Source organism: Colobus angolensis, unplaced genomic scaffold (genome assembly GCF_000951035.1).
Source record: "Colobus angolensis palliatus isolate OR3802 unplaced genomic scaffold, Cang.pa_1.0 Scaffold200, whole genome shotgun sequence".
NCBI lineage: Eukaryota > Metazoa > Chordata > Mammalia > Primates > Cercopithecidae > Colobus > Colobus angolensis.
Window position 1 is genome coordinate 2,004,721 of NW_012115156.1, and position 16,193 is coordinate 2,020,913.

Genomic DNA, 16,193 nt, shown 5'->3' on the forward strand with positions numbered 1-16,193 from the left:
AGAGAAAGAGGAGACACACAAACACCATATATATATGGTGTTTTCCTTGCTTTCATTTAGAGGCTTTATATATATTGGGGACAGGGTTTCACTCTGTCACCCAGGCTGGAGTGCACTGACACAGTCATAGCTCACTGCAACTTCAAACCCCTGGACTCAAGCAACCCCCCCACCTCAGTCTCCCCAGTAGCAGAGACTACAGGCATATACCATCACACCAGGCTACTTTTAAATTTTCTGTAGAGATGCGGTCTCACTATATTGCTTAGGCTGGTCTTGAACTCCTGGTTCTCAGGCAATCCTCTCATCTTGACCTTCCAAAGTGCTGGAATTACACACTTCAGCCACGATGTCCAGCCTTGGCTAATCTTTTAATGTATGAAATTTTCACTTTCAGCTCTGTTTGTATCTCCCTAATTTCTTTGCTGAGAAGAGCAGGGAAGGGAAGGAGAGGGGAAGAGAGGAGTGAGGAAGGGAAGGGAAAATAGCCACCACAACTGCCATGCACTATACTATATCAGTGACTTTTCTCTGAAACACTTTGGATGTGGAAGGTATGCATGGCATTATAACTAAAATACAGATAGGCTGAAATCATGGTGTCATAAAATAGTTTGCAGAGAATCCTGAATTGACCAACTAACAATGAAGCCATAATTTTATTTTCAGTATCTCCTAGTTTTTCTTTCTACGATGTGTCTGTACAGTACTTGAACTTTCCAATGCACATCATCTTAACTTTCCAGATTTCAAAGCTCTTTCAGGATTTCAGTCAATGAGTCTATACTCATCTGTTGAGCATCTGTTATATGTGAACACCGTGTTTCTACACAGTGATGTGAGAATTCCTCGCACTCAGTCCAGGAGTCACTCACATAAAGCTCTATAGATGCCCTGTGGTTCTCCACCCTGGCTGCACCCTGGAATCATTTGAGGGGATTTTCGAAAACTCTTCTGGACTCTATTTGAAGAGATTCTACTTCACAGGTTTGTGATGGGTCAGGGTTATCACTGGCCTTTGAAAACTCCCCAGAGTATTCTAATGTGCTGCCAGGATTAAGAACCTCGGATCTAACCTAATTTTAAAACTTTCTTGTGTTATGGGAATGCATTTTGCATTACCTATTTTGCCAGTCAGTGCTCTGTGTAAGAGTTTTGGGTAAATAGGATAATCTCTTAAACCATGAATAATTTCTGGGATGGTATGGATGAAGATGCACATGAGCTTATAGACAGAATAGAGATTAGTTCCAAGCTCAACCTTGTTTCTTCATTTATAAAACAGGAATATAAGTATCTCCCCCATGGGGCCACTGTAAGGATTCATTACAGTATATTGTTATAAATGTCCTATTTGGTTATTAGTTATGGTTGTTAATCTCTCACTGTGCCTAATTTATAACTTAAGTTTTATCATAGGTATGTATAGAAAAAAAACACCACATATATAGGGTTTGGCACTACCTGTTGTTTCAGGCATCAACTGGGGTTCTTGGAACAGATCTCCTTCAGATAAGGGGAGTCTAGTGTACCCCAAAATTAGTGGTATCAGCAAAATTGATTGTTTCTCATGGCACTGTGCATTGAATGAGCAGTTCTCAGGCTTCACATGCCGCCAGTTGAGCCACTGGAATGGCTAGAAGCGGAATGTCTTCGCATGGTTAGCAAGTTGGTGCCAGTGCTGATACTGGCTATTGCCTAGGAGCTCAGCTAGGACTGTTGACCAGAGTCTTGATTCTCCTCCACATGGCTTCTCCACATGGCTAGGTTGGGCTTCTCCCTAGCATAGTGGTTTCAGAGTAGTCAAAGTTTTCACATGGCAGATGGTTTCCAAGAACACGATAGAGGAAACTACCATGCCTTAATAAATCTTAAGCCTGGAACTGAAACTGGCAGTTTCATGTTCATGTCTGCGCATTCTACTGATTGAAGTAAATAAATCACAGGCCTAGCCCCAGATTGTAAAAAGTAAAAAGTGTGTGTGTGTGTGCGCGCATGCGTGTGTGTGTGTGTGTGTATTCTATGCTTTATTGGAAGCCACCAAAGAAATAATCTACCACCAAAACAAAAAGACTCACACACTCATGTTGTCAAATGCCAATTTATATAACTGCAGGAATGCCATAGGTATTTATAGCCTAAGTAAATTCTTTTCCTTACTCTCAATAGATTATTAGCCAGAGACTTAATGTGCTTGAAATAAACAGTAATTCCAAAACAAAATGTACTAATACATAAGGATTTTATGATAATTAGCCAGTTACATAACATCCAATTGAAATGTTTCTTTTAGGGTAAAATTTAATAGATTGAGTAGAATATGAAACAAAAATGTTCTCAAGATGTTATTTATGACTATACAAAATTACTAATCATTTATAATTCACTTAGAATTCACTTACAATTGTAATTTACCTGAGATATTGCATATGAAGAATTTAGTAAAATATTTAATATATAGTACATGCTCAATAAACTTTGATACTTCTATTGTCTCCTTCCATTAATAAACCACAAAATTAACCCAAGTGAGAAAAATAGAGAAAAACTGTATTAAGAGAAATATGCTCATTCACATATATCTGCTCTATTTAACTGTGTTACTATATACTACTGCACTACATACTGCTTACCGGATGAAACTCTAACAAGTAATTTGTTCTCACTGAGTTCCTCAACTTAAAAATTGTTTAAAGGTTTCAAAGGGTGAAAGATTTTTCTAAAGATACACATTACTAATACATTCTAGAATCCTGGGAACTAGCGGGTTTTAGCCATATCTTACCACAGTTTATGTAAAAATATGCTTTTGTTTATTTAACATGTCATTCTAATGCCAACATATGCCAAGGTTTCTGTGGTCCAGAGGCCAGACCAGTGAATCCAAGGTAGCAGTCATAGATCCAGAAATACCTGCTTACAAAATACCCTGTAGAATCCGAATTTTGTCAGAAGTGTTCTCCAATTTGGCCTGCACCTACCAAGGTGTGGTACTCAGTTCACACCTGAAGTTCAGGCCTGCTGCATTTTGCATATTTTTACTCCATTTTCCCACTCACTGCCTTACTAAATCATGAAAAATCGAGCCCTGCATTTTACCACTTCCATATGCCAGGTCTGTCTCCCAGGCATGAGTAACAGTGTACTTAATTTTCTAGAACATACTCATAAAACAATGTGGGACTTCAGTGAAAGTGACCGCTAACATGTCCATCACTGGAATCTGAGTTGCTCCCCTGCCTGGACCCCTCAGGGTTAGCACAAGGCGTGACCAAAACAGACTTTTCAAAACAGGAGTAAATACTTCCCTAATGGATTTTTTTTTTTTTTAGCTAACCCAACTATTGTCTCATCTTTTCACCCCCTCACTAGTTTTTAAGAATAGAATAAATTTAGAGAATGACGATGTTTTTGAGTTGTGACAAATTCTGACAAATGTGAAACCTGGAGAAGGGGAACCTAGACAGTGTGAGTACAGTGTGGTGGTGAAGTGCTCATGCTCAGAACAGGCCTGGGTGTGAACCCCGGCTCTAGCTGCTTAGCAGTGTCACTTTGAGCATAGTCCTTTGATTTCTTTAAACATCTATTCGAATCCTGGCACATCATGATGAAAATAAGGATAGTGTCCACTGATAACTACCAAACCCCATGTTAGCCTTGGCCTCCTTCCTATCCAATCATCAAAACAACAAGAAAAGGAAAATGAAAAACTATAAATGAGAAAAAATTAAAAGGTAGTTGCAGATAGGTGATAGAAGCAAAGAAATAAAAGTGAATTGATAAAGTTATAAATACCCATTGTGTTCTTCTTATGTGTCAGAACCATAGTTAGTCCTTCTCATGCATTATACACGTTTCCTTATCTCAAGATTGCTGTGTGGTAGGAATAATTCACTCTTATTAACTGGCCCAGGAACTGGGCAGCAAGAGGTTAAGTAATTTGTCAGAAGTCACATAGCTAGTATGTAGCTCCTATGCCTGTTCCGCCCAAGGTCCAATCCCAGTCTTTTCATTAACAAAAAACCTCAGGACTCTCCATAGTAATGGTTGGATATGCTCTATTCCTGAATGCTTCTTGTTTCCAACTTGTGAATTCCATTTTGATTCCAAGATAGTAACATTAATTTCAGCATTCTTTTTTTTATAAATAATACATTTTTGTTGAAATAAAATCAAACCACATATATATATAAATTAAAATTGTGAAGGATTTTCCCACCTTCAATATCATACCTAAGACAGTGTCATTGTTAACAATTTGCTGTATGTTCTCTAGACTTCTTTTCATGCATTTTCAATCACATACACCCCCCCAACATATGAACAGTTAGGGATTTTGTTTTCCTTTTATTTTATAAAACTAAAATCATACTGAGTGTCTGCAACTTGCTTTTACACTTAATATATCTCCTATAGATTTTCTTGAAAAATGTATTGATTTCTTAATAACTGCATAGTATTCCATCCTATGTATATGTTCTAATTTATAGTATCATCAATTGATAAGCATTTAGATTGAATACAGTTTTTCACTATTATGTACAATGCTGCAGTATCCAATTTTGTATATAGCCCTACCTTTCCATGCTAATGCTAGTATTTCAGTAGGACCTAGTCCCAAAAAGTAGACTTACTGATAGGAACCTTCTAGACTTTTATAGAAACTACCAAGTTTCCTCTAAAAAGAATGTAGCGATTAATAAGTTACTTACTACATATAAAGAACAATTTTTCCACAAGTAAAATTTTAATTCAGCTTTTAAGAAATTAGAAAAAAATTTTCTAATTAAGAAATTAGAGAAAATTAGAAAAACAATTCAAATAATGGAAATGTGTATATTGTTCAAAATTAATTAAGTGACTTTTCTATAATTTCCTACAAGTTTGCCTATGGAAGATTTTTTTCCCCCAGTAATTCATTATTGTGCTCAGGTCAAACAAGTACAAGACATTTTCAATTTCAGGGCAAGTGTAATGAAAGGGAGTTGTAAATATTTATAACTGATTTGTAAGAGTAGGAATAAGAAAAATAGCAAATATAAGATTATTTATTAAGTGGTATAATCACAAAAAAGACAACCTATGATGGCAGCCAATAACTAAGGTTCTGAAGTCATATCAGCTCAATCACTCATTCAACAAATATTTATTGAGCATCCCCTGAGCATCAGGCTCTGTTCTAGGTATTGGGATACATGAGGGAACAAGACAAATGAGGACTCCTGCTTTCATGTTTACATTAGAGTCATTAAGATAAAAATAAATTAACTAACAGGACAACTTGAAAATGTGATAACCAAATATAGTATTGTAAGAGATTACTGGGGAGGAGAGGTGGGGTTCCTTTAGACCTGGTGGCCAGGCAAGGCTTCTCAGAAAAGGTGACATGTGAGATGAAACCTAAATGATGAGAATGAGCCGGCTAGGGGCAGATCTACAGCAGAGAAAGGTCCTAATGTGGAAACAAGCTCGGTCTGTTCAGGGAATGGAAAGAAGACCACCTGAGCTAGACTGTGCCACACGATGTTGCAGGAGAGGACTGGCTGGGGCACTAGGATGGGGTGTTTAGGCCTTTGGGAAACACTGGCTTTCCAGTCTAAGTGATTAGATTGTTTTAAGCATGAGAGTGGAATATCTGCTTTAACTTTAAAAGATTATTATAGCCAATATACAGCTTGCAACTTGTTAACTGTGTGTGCTTGGACAAGCCACTTTTTCATTGTCAGTTTTGATTTCTTCATTTGTGAAGTTGAGGTAATAACAGTATCTATTACATGAAGTTCATATAAGGATTAAGTGAAGCAATGCATGGAAAGTATTTAGCACACTGCCTGGTGCATAATAATTGTTCAATAAATGTTTTCAACTAAATCTCTGTTACAGTATTAGCATAATATAGAACTGAGTTTAATTCACTATCCCCAGTTATGCAAAATAATAACTAAAAATACTTTTTTATTAGTCTTGATTCCAAATTCTCTACTATTGAAAGGCTGTGTATTTTCATACTGAATCAACACTTGGCATTTTTCTCTTACCTAACCCTATAATATATCCCTGGGCTATTTATGTGTATGTGTATCCCTCTACTCACACTCACACTAGATTACTTATCTTTGTGGTACCCCGGGTTCCACAGTACTCAATGCATTGAATATAAGATAAGCAAGTCTTTAGGTAGGTGGGTGGGTAGGTGGATGAATGGCCTAACAGACATGTGGAGGGTAAAAATAATGAAAGCAAGAGAAAAGAAGGGAGTGTTTCAAATTAAAGTATTGAAAAGAGTAAGGTTTTTAAGTTATGAGTACATAAAATGCATAACATCATTTCTTGGCATGTTTATTACTTTATTCATACATTTACATAGTACCGGATACCATGCTGAAAGCGTAACAGAAGACACAGCCCTGTGATATGTATTTCCTACCTTCTAATCTTGCTTCATCTCTACTGAGAATCTTTAGCAACACTCTGAGAAACATGAAAGAGCTACTTATTTACCAAGATTGTGAAGAATTATGAGTGCTAGAAACAAAATTGTGAAACCTGCAGTGCTTAACCTTTGGTTTTCTTTGCTTAACCTTTGCTTTCCTCACACACTCTGATCTATTTGTGAGGGTAATACATGACATCAAGATATTAATAGTTTGTATGCAGAATTCCAATTTCTAGGCTTTGAAACAAAGATTCACAATAGTTGTGGAAACATCTGTTTACTGATCTGCATATAACATGCAAATTGTTTCTTCACACTTAAACGTGTGTAATGAAGAAAAGTGACCCTATATCCAAATATAGAGGACCATAGAATCTTGAGAAGTTACTGATTTAATTAAATAACATTAGTAAAACAGCAACATAGAAGAAGAAAATAATGTCCTTTATTGGAGGTTGTTCTATGCTATACAAAGTAACTTTATATGCATTATCTTATTTTGATCTTCACAATAACTCTAAGAAAACATGGCAGATTTTATGTCCTGCACTTCATGGACATAAAAACTGATACACTGGTATACAATTTGCCCCAAGTTTACAAATCAGTCAGTGGCAAAACTGGAACTCTAGCCTAGGCATTCTCAGTGTTATTTTCTGCCACCCCAAACTAATTAAAAATGCCACAAATAGTGAAATTTATTAAAACTTAAAGTTTTTCTATTTAGGAAGAGACAGAGGAACCAACCATATATAAAACAATTTGCAAGTAGTGTTATTAAAATTCCTCTTGGAATATTATAAATCCTTTTAAGCAGGGCAATATTTTCTTTATGTAAGCATGATTCTTCTCTGATCATTAAAATACTGTATACTGCCTAGCTCCAGATGATAATAATAGTGATAAAGTCTTTATCTCTTGAAAACTTATATATGAGACTCTGTTCTAAATACTTCACATTCATCCACTTTCATACATGTAACAATTTTATGGGGTAGGTATTACTAGCATCATCATCATCATTGCCGTCATTACATAGATGGAAAAAGAAGAGGCATACAGAGGTTAAGCAACTTGTCCTTAACCATTTGGCTAGTAAATTGGAAAGCCAGGATTTACACGCAGGTAGATTCAGTCTAGTGACTCTTAGCTGCAACATGATGCTGCCCCTTGAAAGAAAGGCCTCTTCTGTAACCTATCTCAGTGTCTCCCCTATTAGATTCAACCATTGATGAAAGAAGAATCACTAATGCAAGTTAAAGATTTAAACCCCTTCCATGTATGTCTAAGCAACACCAATCTGGTCACCCAGTGACCTACACTTCATCTTCAAAGTGCTGAGGAACTGTATGCAAAGTGTCTAGCAAAGAACCTGGCACAATGTTTGCAGCTATCAATGACTGAGAGTTTCTACAAGTCTGGCATGATGCGAAGTGTTTTTCTATATATAGGAATGCCATAAATGTTAAAATGGTTCTTTTTTTTTTTTTTTCTTTGGATAGGCTGGATCCAAAGCTGTTTCTTTGGAAATTAAGCTAGGCAATGGAGAAAATTTATTTTCCTAAAGGCAAGAACTGTTAAATCACTGGGTGTAGAAAGCTGCCATACATGGGTTGTGGACTACCATGGCTCAGGCTCCTGATGAGATTCACATCCACGCAAGAAAGTAAGGAGGGCCATTATCGTCAGCAAACTAACACATGAACAGAAAACCAAACACAGCATGTTCTTGTAAGTGGGAGCTGAACAAAGAGAACACATGAACACAGGGCGGGGAGCAATGCACACTGGGGCCTGTGGGGGCTGCAGGGGAGAAACAGCATCAGGATAAATAGCTAATGCATGTGATGGGTTGATAGATGCAGCAAACCAGCATGGCACACATTTACCTATGTAACAAACCTGCATGCCCTGCACATTTTTCCCAGAACTTAAAATTAAAATAAAATAAAAATAAAAAAAGAAAGAAAGAAAGGAGAATATCAATGGGAAGACAAGATCCTAGGCTGCACTCAGCATCTGCAGAGAGATTTCCTCTCTAGGAAAAGGAAAACTAAAAGCACAAAGATTAAAATCTTATATGGATAATTTTCTAAATCAATTAAGTGAATTATAAATAAGTTCTCTCCCCCAGTTTCTTTAGATATCATAATATCTTTCTTGACCGTTTCAAGGGAAAATTTAATTTACAAAAAAACTGTTTTTACAGTTAACTTTTCAGAAATTCACATATCATGCAAAACAAAGTATACCAGCTTCCCTTGCTAAAACTACAGTTCGGAGAAATTTTATTTCAAAATAACAGGAAACCACTCATTCATTCATTCAACAAGAATTTATTGGCCAAAAACTAGCTTACATACTCTGTGTCAAATAAAGTAGACATAAAAATGAAGAATGAAAGCTCCCTCCCACTACGGATCCCATTCTTTAAAATATGTCAGTGAGGTGGGGTGTGGTGGCTCACACCTATAATCCCAGCACTTTGGGAGATCAAGGCAGGCAGATCTCTTGAGGTCGCGAGTTCAAGATCAGCCTGGTCAATATGGTAATACCCGTCTCTACTAAAAAAATATAAAAATTGGCCAGGAGTGGTGGCATGTGTCTATAATCCCGGCTACTCGGGAGGCTGAAGGATAAGAATTGCTTGAACCCGGCAGGTGGGGGCTGCAGTGAGCCAAGATAGCACCACTGCACTCCAGCCTGGGCAACAGAATGAGACTCTGTCTCAAACAATAAAAAGAACATAAAATATGTCAATGACTATTTCTAACTTGTCATTGACACTGTTTGAATGACATAGAAATGGTCTTATGAAACACTGTGACATTGGTTTGGAAAAAGACACCTTTTAAAAAGCACTAAGGGCCGGGCGCGGTGGCTCGAGCCTGTAATCCTAGCACTTTGGGAGGCCGAGACGGGCGGATCACGAGGTCAGGAGATCGAGATCATCCTGGCTAACACAGTGAAACCCCGTTTCTACTAAAAAAGAATACAAAAAAACTAGCCGGGCGAGGTGGCGGGCGCCTGTAGTCCCAGCTACTCGGGAGGTAGAGGCAGGAGAGGCAGGAGAATGGCGTAAACCCAGGAGGCGGAGCTTGCAGTGAGCTGAGAACCGGCCACTGCACTCCAGCCTGGGCGACAGAGCGAGACTCCGTCTCAAAAAAAAAAAAAAAAAAAAGGACTAAGGAGATTACATAGATAGATAGATGATAGATAGATAGATAATAGAGTTATATTGATATACATATTGATATATCCTAAGTTCCTTTATAAAGGTGAATATATTCAGCATCAGCGGACCTCAGAAAAAGACCAGACATCCAGGATGTCTGCTGAATCTAGGAAATTATCCAAAAGGATCCATATCTTTAAATGTTCTTCAAATTCCTGGTTGATTAATATATCTAAACAAGAAAAATGCAGAACTAATTACAGTAACAGAGAGGCTGGGGAAGGTAGGAAGTAGTGAATATACAACTAAGACAGGGATCTAGATTTCACTGCACATTCCACAGCCACTATAAATGATATTGATTTTCAGATTAACTGCTCTTTTATATTACTCATACCTCCTTTCCCTTCTATTAGAGAACTGAATTGTCTGTGCATCTGCTCGATTCCACTGAGAGGCCTGAATCACCACTTGGAAGTATCAATCACGCCTTTAAAATTCATCTCTACTAAAAGCCTGCAGTGAAACGATAATGCACTAACCTGTCTCCAGTTAATGGCAAAATAATAGTTGCTTGAGAAGAAAACACAATGAAAGATAATCTCATTTCAGGGCTGCAAAATAAGAAAAGAGGCAGTTAAAACATTTTTAAAAAGAAATATTGATACAATACAGATGTATAGTTATGGAGTTTTATTTAAAATTGGTCTCACTGAATGGTCCAGTCTTCTTTTAAATGGCATTCCCTAAGTAAATAGACGAACTCTGCTTAACATTGTTGCATAAGTCATGTTGGATTTAGTCAGTGCTTCCCAGCACTCACATACTCCTCCATGACCCATAGGGACTTGCATTTAGAAAGAGACTAACTGGAAAGATAAATTCTATGCTGATGTAAAATTCTTTCATAGAAAATTCCTCTTCCCTTGGTGTTCTACAACATTTCCTTTAAGGAGGCCAGGCCCTTCAAAGTGATTAAGGTTATCAATACTTAGGGCTGGAGGTACCCAGTTTGACTTAATGACCGTAACTGTGATATGAGTCTATACAAAAGTCATCCTGAAGTAAGACTACTTAAAGAGTCATGGAGAATGTGAAAGAAACTGATAAATCACTTTCTGCTTAGGCACTTTGTATTTTCTAAGTCTCAAGCATCCTATTTTCCATTGGCAACAAGTGCCCCAGTTAGCTATTTCTTTCAAGTTTTAGGCATTTCTCTCACAGAATGGTTCTTGCTTCTCAGATACTCTCTGTAACTATTACTAAGGTCCAAAACTGAAGATATGAAACCAGAATCTATAAACTGAAAACCAGAATGCTCTCAAAGGCTTCTACATGTTATAAAAGTCAGTCTCTTCATTAGTCACCCCTTATTCACTTCCCACAATGTATTGTTAGTAACTGAGCAACTAGGCTTGAGCCAGACAACTGTGTATTATAGAATTCCAACTTAAAAACCAGATCAATGAGTAAGATAAGAGCTTGCTTCTTTAAAATGTTGTAGTGATGTGATTCATTGCTTTTGATCAAAATCTACATGACACCCTTTGCACATTGAAGGATTAAATTAGAAAATTTATAAACAACTGTTTGTTCTGCCTTTGACATTTAAGGATATAGGATCTTGTTTGTTTTTCTTTCCTAGACAGTTTTACCTCAGACCCTGTCCAGAAATGAGTGTTAAACTTGGCTTCTTAAGCAAGGGACTGATGATTGAACATGGACAGGCATACATTTTTATAGGGATAACTTTACTGCTGCCAATAACTGAAAGCAAGGATTGCCTAGGCCTCTACAGATTGTTTGAAGTTACTTGCAACATGACTTTCAAAATGTTTTGATCATCCAAGCCTGTTTTACAGAAAACATTTGGGCTAACAAGACTGAAAGAAGCAATATTTAATGATACAGTTCCTATTCATGTCCTTTCCATTATCTTGATAAACTTGTGTTTGCTCATTGCATTTTTTCTTTAAAAAAAAAAAAAAGAAGGAAAATAAAGCCTCAAAAGCCTAGTGTCCTGAGGTTATTTTTAAATCAGAGATGCCACTAATCCCTAGTTACCTCTAAATAAGAGAGTAAGCTGGATTTCATACCAGTAATGCTTTTTATAGGAGAGGAAACCAGTCTTTCCTGGTGATGCTTATTGCATATATAGAACAGTTAAATTTTAAACCAACCACACACCCACACATTGTGTAAACACAAGTCGTTGCTTTAAACACACACACAAGTGCCTTTTCTGGTAGTGGGTTATTAACACATGTTCATTTGAAGTTTTCCAACACTTTTTGTTTGTTTTAATGAGGACCTCTATAATGCTAAGAAATGTGTGGAAAGGAAAATATATTATGGATACTATTCGCATAAAATTTATTTTTTAATGTGATAAATTATGAGAAAGCATAACTGAAATTCAAAACAGATGAAAATTCGGAAAGAAAAAGACATTTGGAATAGTATTTGAAGATGCTTCCTCGGAGTCTAAGCCAAGTTCTGGGATCCAGATGAAATAATCCCTCAAGGACTGAAGGGCTGTCCTAATAACACCATGTGTGCAATAACGACCTTGAGGCACTTAAAAGTAACATTTCAGGAAAAGTTTTTCCCATAAAAAGGTTTCAGAAAAGGGAAATTCTACACTTTGCTCTACTTCTCCACTGCCTAGAAAAGTAAAATAAGAAAGATACCTCACAAATCTCTCCGCAAGTTGCTGGACGAAATTGTAAATTTCAATCCAGTTATTTGCCACACTCCCAGACCTGAAAGATGAAATTGAACTGATCAGAGAAACAAAACACGGAACTGAAAAGTAAACATGTTGAAACGGTTCTTTCTTCAGTGTCACGAACATGGGGGCACCTGGCCTCTTTGTCAAGCTAAGTAAGGGTATCTGTAGCTGAAACTTTGATGCTACCCAGAGTTAAAGAAGTCAGCCCCAGAGCGAGACTCCATCTGAAAAAAAAAAAAAAAAAGAAGAAGAAGAAGAAGAAGAAGAAGTCAGCTCATTTTCTGGGGGCAATACCTGCCTGCTAATTGTTTATAGTGGAACCCAGCTCTTCAGAGTAAACACAGAAACCTTACTTCGCAGGAAATGCAAACCACATTGGGCATGTTAACCCCAGGCTTTTCCTGGCTCCCGTGAAAGCGCTATGATTAGGATAAAACCAGGCAAACTTTAGCCTGCATACGAGCGGGGGTCAAGGAGGTGGGTAAGGACTAAGTGACCGATGGAGCTGGCCCGCAACAGGCCACATTCCCATTTCCCAAGAGGCCCAAAGACTGGCAAACAGTGAACACCCTAACTCCCCAAAGAGCCAAGTAGCCCGCGGGTCCAATCACTACCCCCCACCCCGCTGATCTCCGCCTACACAGATCCGAAGCGCTTGCCCTTTGGAAGAAGACAGCAACAGGGCACCCCTCCGCGGGTTTCCAACACCACTCCCCGGGGCGCGCACACGCATCTCAGCCTCAGCCGCAGCTGATCCAGTGCAGCCCTCACCAGGAGACCCTGGACGTCCCTCGCACACTCACTTGTCCAGGACGAAGTAGAGATCAAAGGCTCTTCTGCAGGAGGGCTGCTCCTGGGCGCGCAGCAGCCCCCCGGGACCGCTGAGCGCCAACAGCCACAGCCCGGGGAACAGCCAGCTCCCGAGGCTGCGGGCCCGGGACCGCTCCGCCACCATCCTGCGGCCGGGAGCCTGAGACTCCCTCCCGCTCGCAGTCTCCTCGGCTCGGGAGGGTCGCAAAGGTGCCGGGAGTCACCCGGGACGCACTCTGGGGTGGGGGGCGGCGAGCAGCTGAGGCGCCGGCGCCTGCGGCAACGGGACCCACCAGCTGACTGAGGGAGGGAGAGAGGGAGGTCCTGAGAGGACAAAGGCAGTCTCCGCCACCGCCGCAGCTGCCGCCGGAACTCTTGACGAATCCCAGTGGAAGCGCGATCCAGTCCTCCCCCTCCCGATTCCGGAGAGTTCCTGCAGACAATGCGGGCCCACGGCGACAGCTCGCGAGATGAGTTCCTCTCCGGCCTCGGGCCGAGCCTCCAGCGCCCGCCTCGGACCCGGACCTGGAGCTCACCCCGCCCGGAGGGCTGAAGCCCTCCCGCTGCCGTGCGCTTCGGGACAAGGGGTCCCTGGGACGCGGCAACGGCAGAACAAACTGGGAGTGGAGATCTTCTCCTCCCGCTCCCTTCCTCCGGCAACCCAACTCCCTCCGCACTCCGAAAGTTTCCTCCCGGTGCTGGACTCTGGCACTGCGCTGACGGGCCGTCCCCTTTAGGGGAGGAGGCTAGCTGGCCCTGGGACTCCCGGCTGGAGAGAAGCCACTCCGAGGCCAGGAGCGCGCTCGGGCCAGGTCTAGGCTGCGTGTGTCAGTGTGCGCCCGGGGACGAGGGCGGGGCCCCAGCTGAAGCCTCTGAGCTACACACGCACGCTTGTGGGTTTCTGCCGAGTTGAAGATGACTAACGCTTGCCAGATTTGGGAAAAGGAAGAAAGAGTTTAGAAAAACAAAAGTTCTGTAGAAACTAGACATACCCATATATCCTGCAGGCCTGGCCTATTTTAGCAGCTGTGCTAAAACAGCCCCTTTGCGTGGTTTACAAATCCAAGACTAAGGATTCCATGGGAGGTGACGGTCTCCTCACTCCTCACTCCACCCCACCCCCTACTACCACAAACACTCTTTATGAACTTCCTCTTTTTTTTTCTAAAGAAACCTGCTTAGTTTTTTTTGTTTTTTTTGTTTTCCTAAAAAAAAGCCAAGCCAAAGAAAGGCCAGAGTGGGGAGTGGGAGGGTATGGCAAGCCTCTTTGGGAGTGGAAAGTTGTACCTCAAAATATTTCAGCCCACTATCATTCCCTGCAAGCTCCAGTTCTGGAGAATTTCAGCTTTGGGCAAGCTAGGTCTCCTTTGCAAAACTTGTGCAAGCACTCAAGTTTGTGCACAAATCCTCTGTCTACTAGTTCTGCTCTCCCTCCCTCCTCTGTCTTCCCCTCACCTCCGTGACTTCCGCCCTCCCTTAGTCAAAACTGACTTTTAGAACCTACTAACTTTTCATTTTTAACAAAATCAGTGCTTTATGTAGTACTTGCATATACATCTCTTCTGTTTGTTGCCGTATGTATTTAACTTTTCATTTATTATATTTGATATACAACCAGATATGTCAGCTCTTTGAAGATAAAAATCAATTACCTTAACAAAGATTCACTGAGTGCCTATTATTTGCTAGACACTATTCCAGAAGTGGAGGTTAGTGCACAGAACAAGATAACAAGCCCTTGCCTTCATGAAGCTGACAGTCTGGCTGAAGAGTGAAAACAGACAATAAGAAATAAATACATAAGCAAGGAAAACATGTCCATATTAGAAAGGTGGCTTGCAGAAACTTAAAATATTTTGATGATAAAGAATGACTGACTCGGTGACTAATAAAAAAGACCCAGTCATTCCAAGAGCTCTAAGAGGAAACATTTGAAGTTACTGCAAAGGTCCATGGGCATTAGCTTAGCATATTCAAAAAAGAAAGAAAAAACAGTGTGGCTGGAGCTTTGAAGGCAAGATGATGTAAGAGAAATAGGCAAGGGCCAGATTATGTGATGCTTTGTTTACTGAGATAAGGAATTCAGATATTTTATATTGAGTGTGATAGGAGACAAACAATCCTAAGGTTCATAAATTTGGAAAGGAGAACTTCATTTCTTATAAAGGGTTACAGCTGCAGGCTGGACATCTTGACAGGCTGGGAAGTGTAGCCTCTGGCAGAGATAAAAAGCAGGCACTCTGAGGGAGGTAAGGGTAGAATAGGAATTTATGCTGAATGAGTTGGCCAAATATACATATTCAACAGGTTATAGGAGGAACTATGAATATTCCTGAAGCAAGGGGTACATGAGCTATGCATATTTCTGAAGCAGGTGGGTTAAGTTTCCACCTCAAAGTGAACATGGGACATATGCAACATGTGTGTTTAGTAAGCAAACATGCATGTTGCATATGTCCCATGTTCACTTTGAGGTGGAGACTTAACAATTAAATGTATTATATTTAGGCCCTTTATGTCAAAAGGTGAAACAGAAGACATGAAGGCGCTCAGTGCCACAGCCTCTGTAAACCGGCCAGTACCAGTCTGTGATCAGTGGTCTCTTACCAGGAGGAAGTTATTAAAATCAGTCTCTTGTCCAGTCAAAGCTGTAGTTATGGCTCGTCGAACAGGGGTAGGTGTGGAGGATTATTTAATTAGTGTCTTGCAGCCAGTAAGATGCAATTGTTTCAATATTGGTTATCTTGAGGCCAGTGTTTGTTTAGATGCTAGAGAAAAAGAAAACCCTTGTGGCAGTTAGAATATAGTTTAGTTTTTTAAGTGTAGTGGTAGTTTGCCTGGAATGGTCTTAGGTCTTCTTTATAATTTGATGTCTTATGGACACAGAGTACATTCTGTCAGTCTTATCATCTCTATTTTAACAAAGGCAAAATGAAATGGTACCTTGGACCATCATCACTATAGCAGCTAACCTGAGAGTTACGAATTGATGAAAACCTCAATATATACAGGCAGACCTCCATTTTGAAAATATGCTCATT

At 39.8% G+C, this 16,193-nt stretch overlaps 1 protein-coding gene across 4 annotated transcripts in view; it reads right to left on the reverse strand.

Annotated features, from left to right (window-relative positions):
* Positions 1–14,222, reverse strand: part of ANTXR2 (anthrax toxin receptor 2) — a 156,697-nt gene extending 142,475 nt beyond the window's left edge. For 2 of the 4 annotated variants that reach the window (XM_011941737.1, XM_011941739.1), the window contains exons 1-3: positions 13,146–14,067; positions 12,302–12,373; positions 10,154–10,225 (exon numbers count right to left, since the gene is read on the reverse strand). In XM_011941737.1, coding sequence (XP_011797127.1) covers positions 10,154–10,225; positions 12,302–12,373; positions 13,146–13,297 — 296 coding nt within the window. In that variant the 5' untranslated portion in view covers positions 13,298–14,067. Of the gene's footprint in view, positions 1–10,153; positions 10,226–12,301; positions 12,374–13,145; positions 14,074–14,144 lie in introns of those variants that run through there. The other 2 variants (XM_011941738.1, XM_011941736.1) reach the window with 2 other exon arrangements.
* Positions 14,223–16,193: the final 1,971 nt, after the last annotated feature.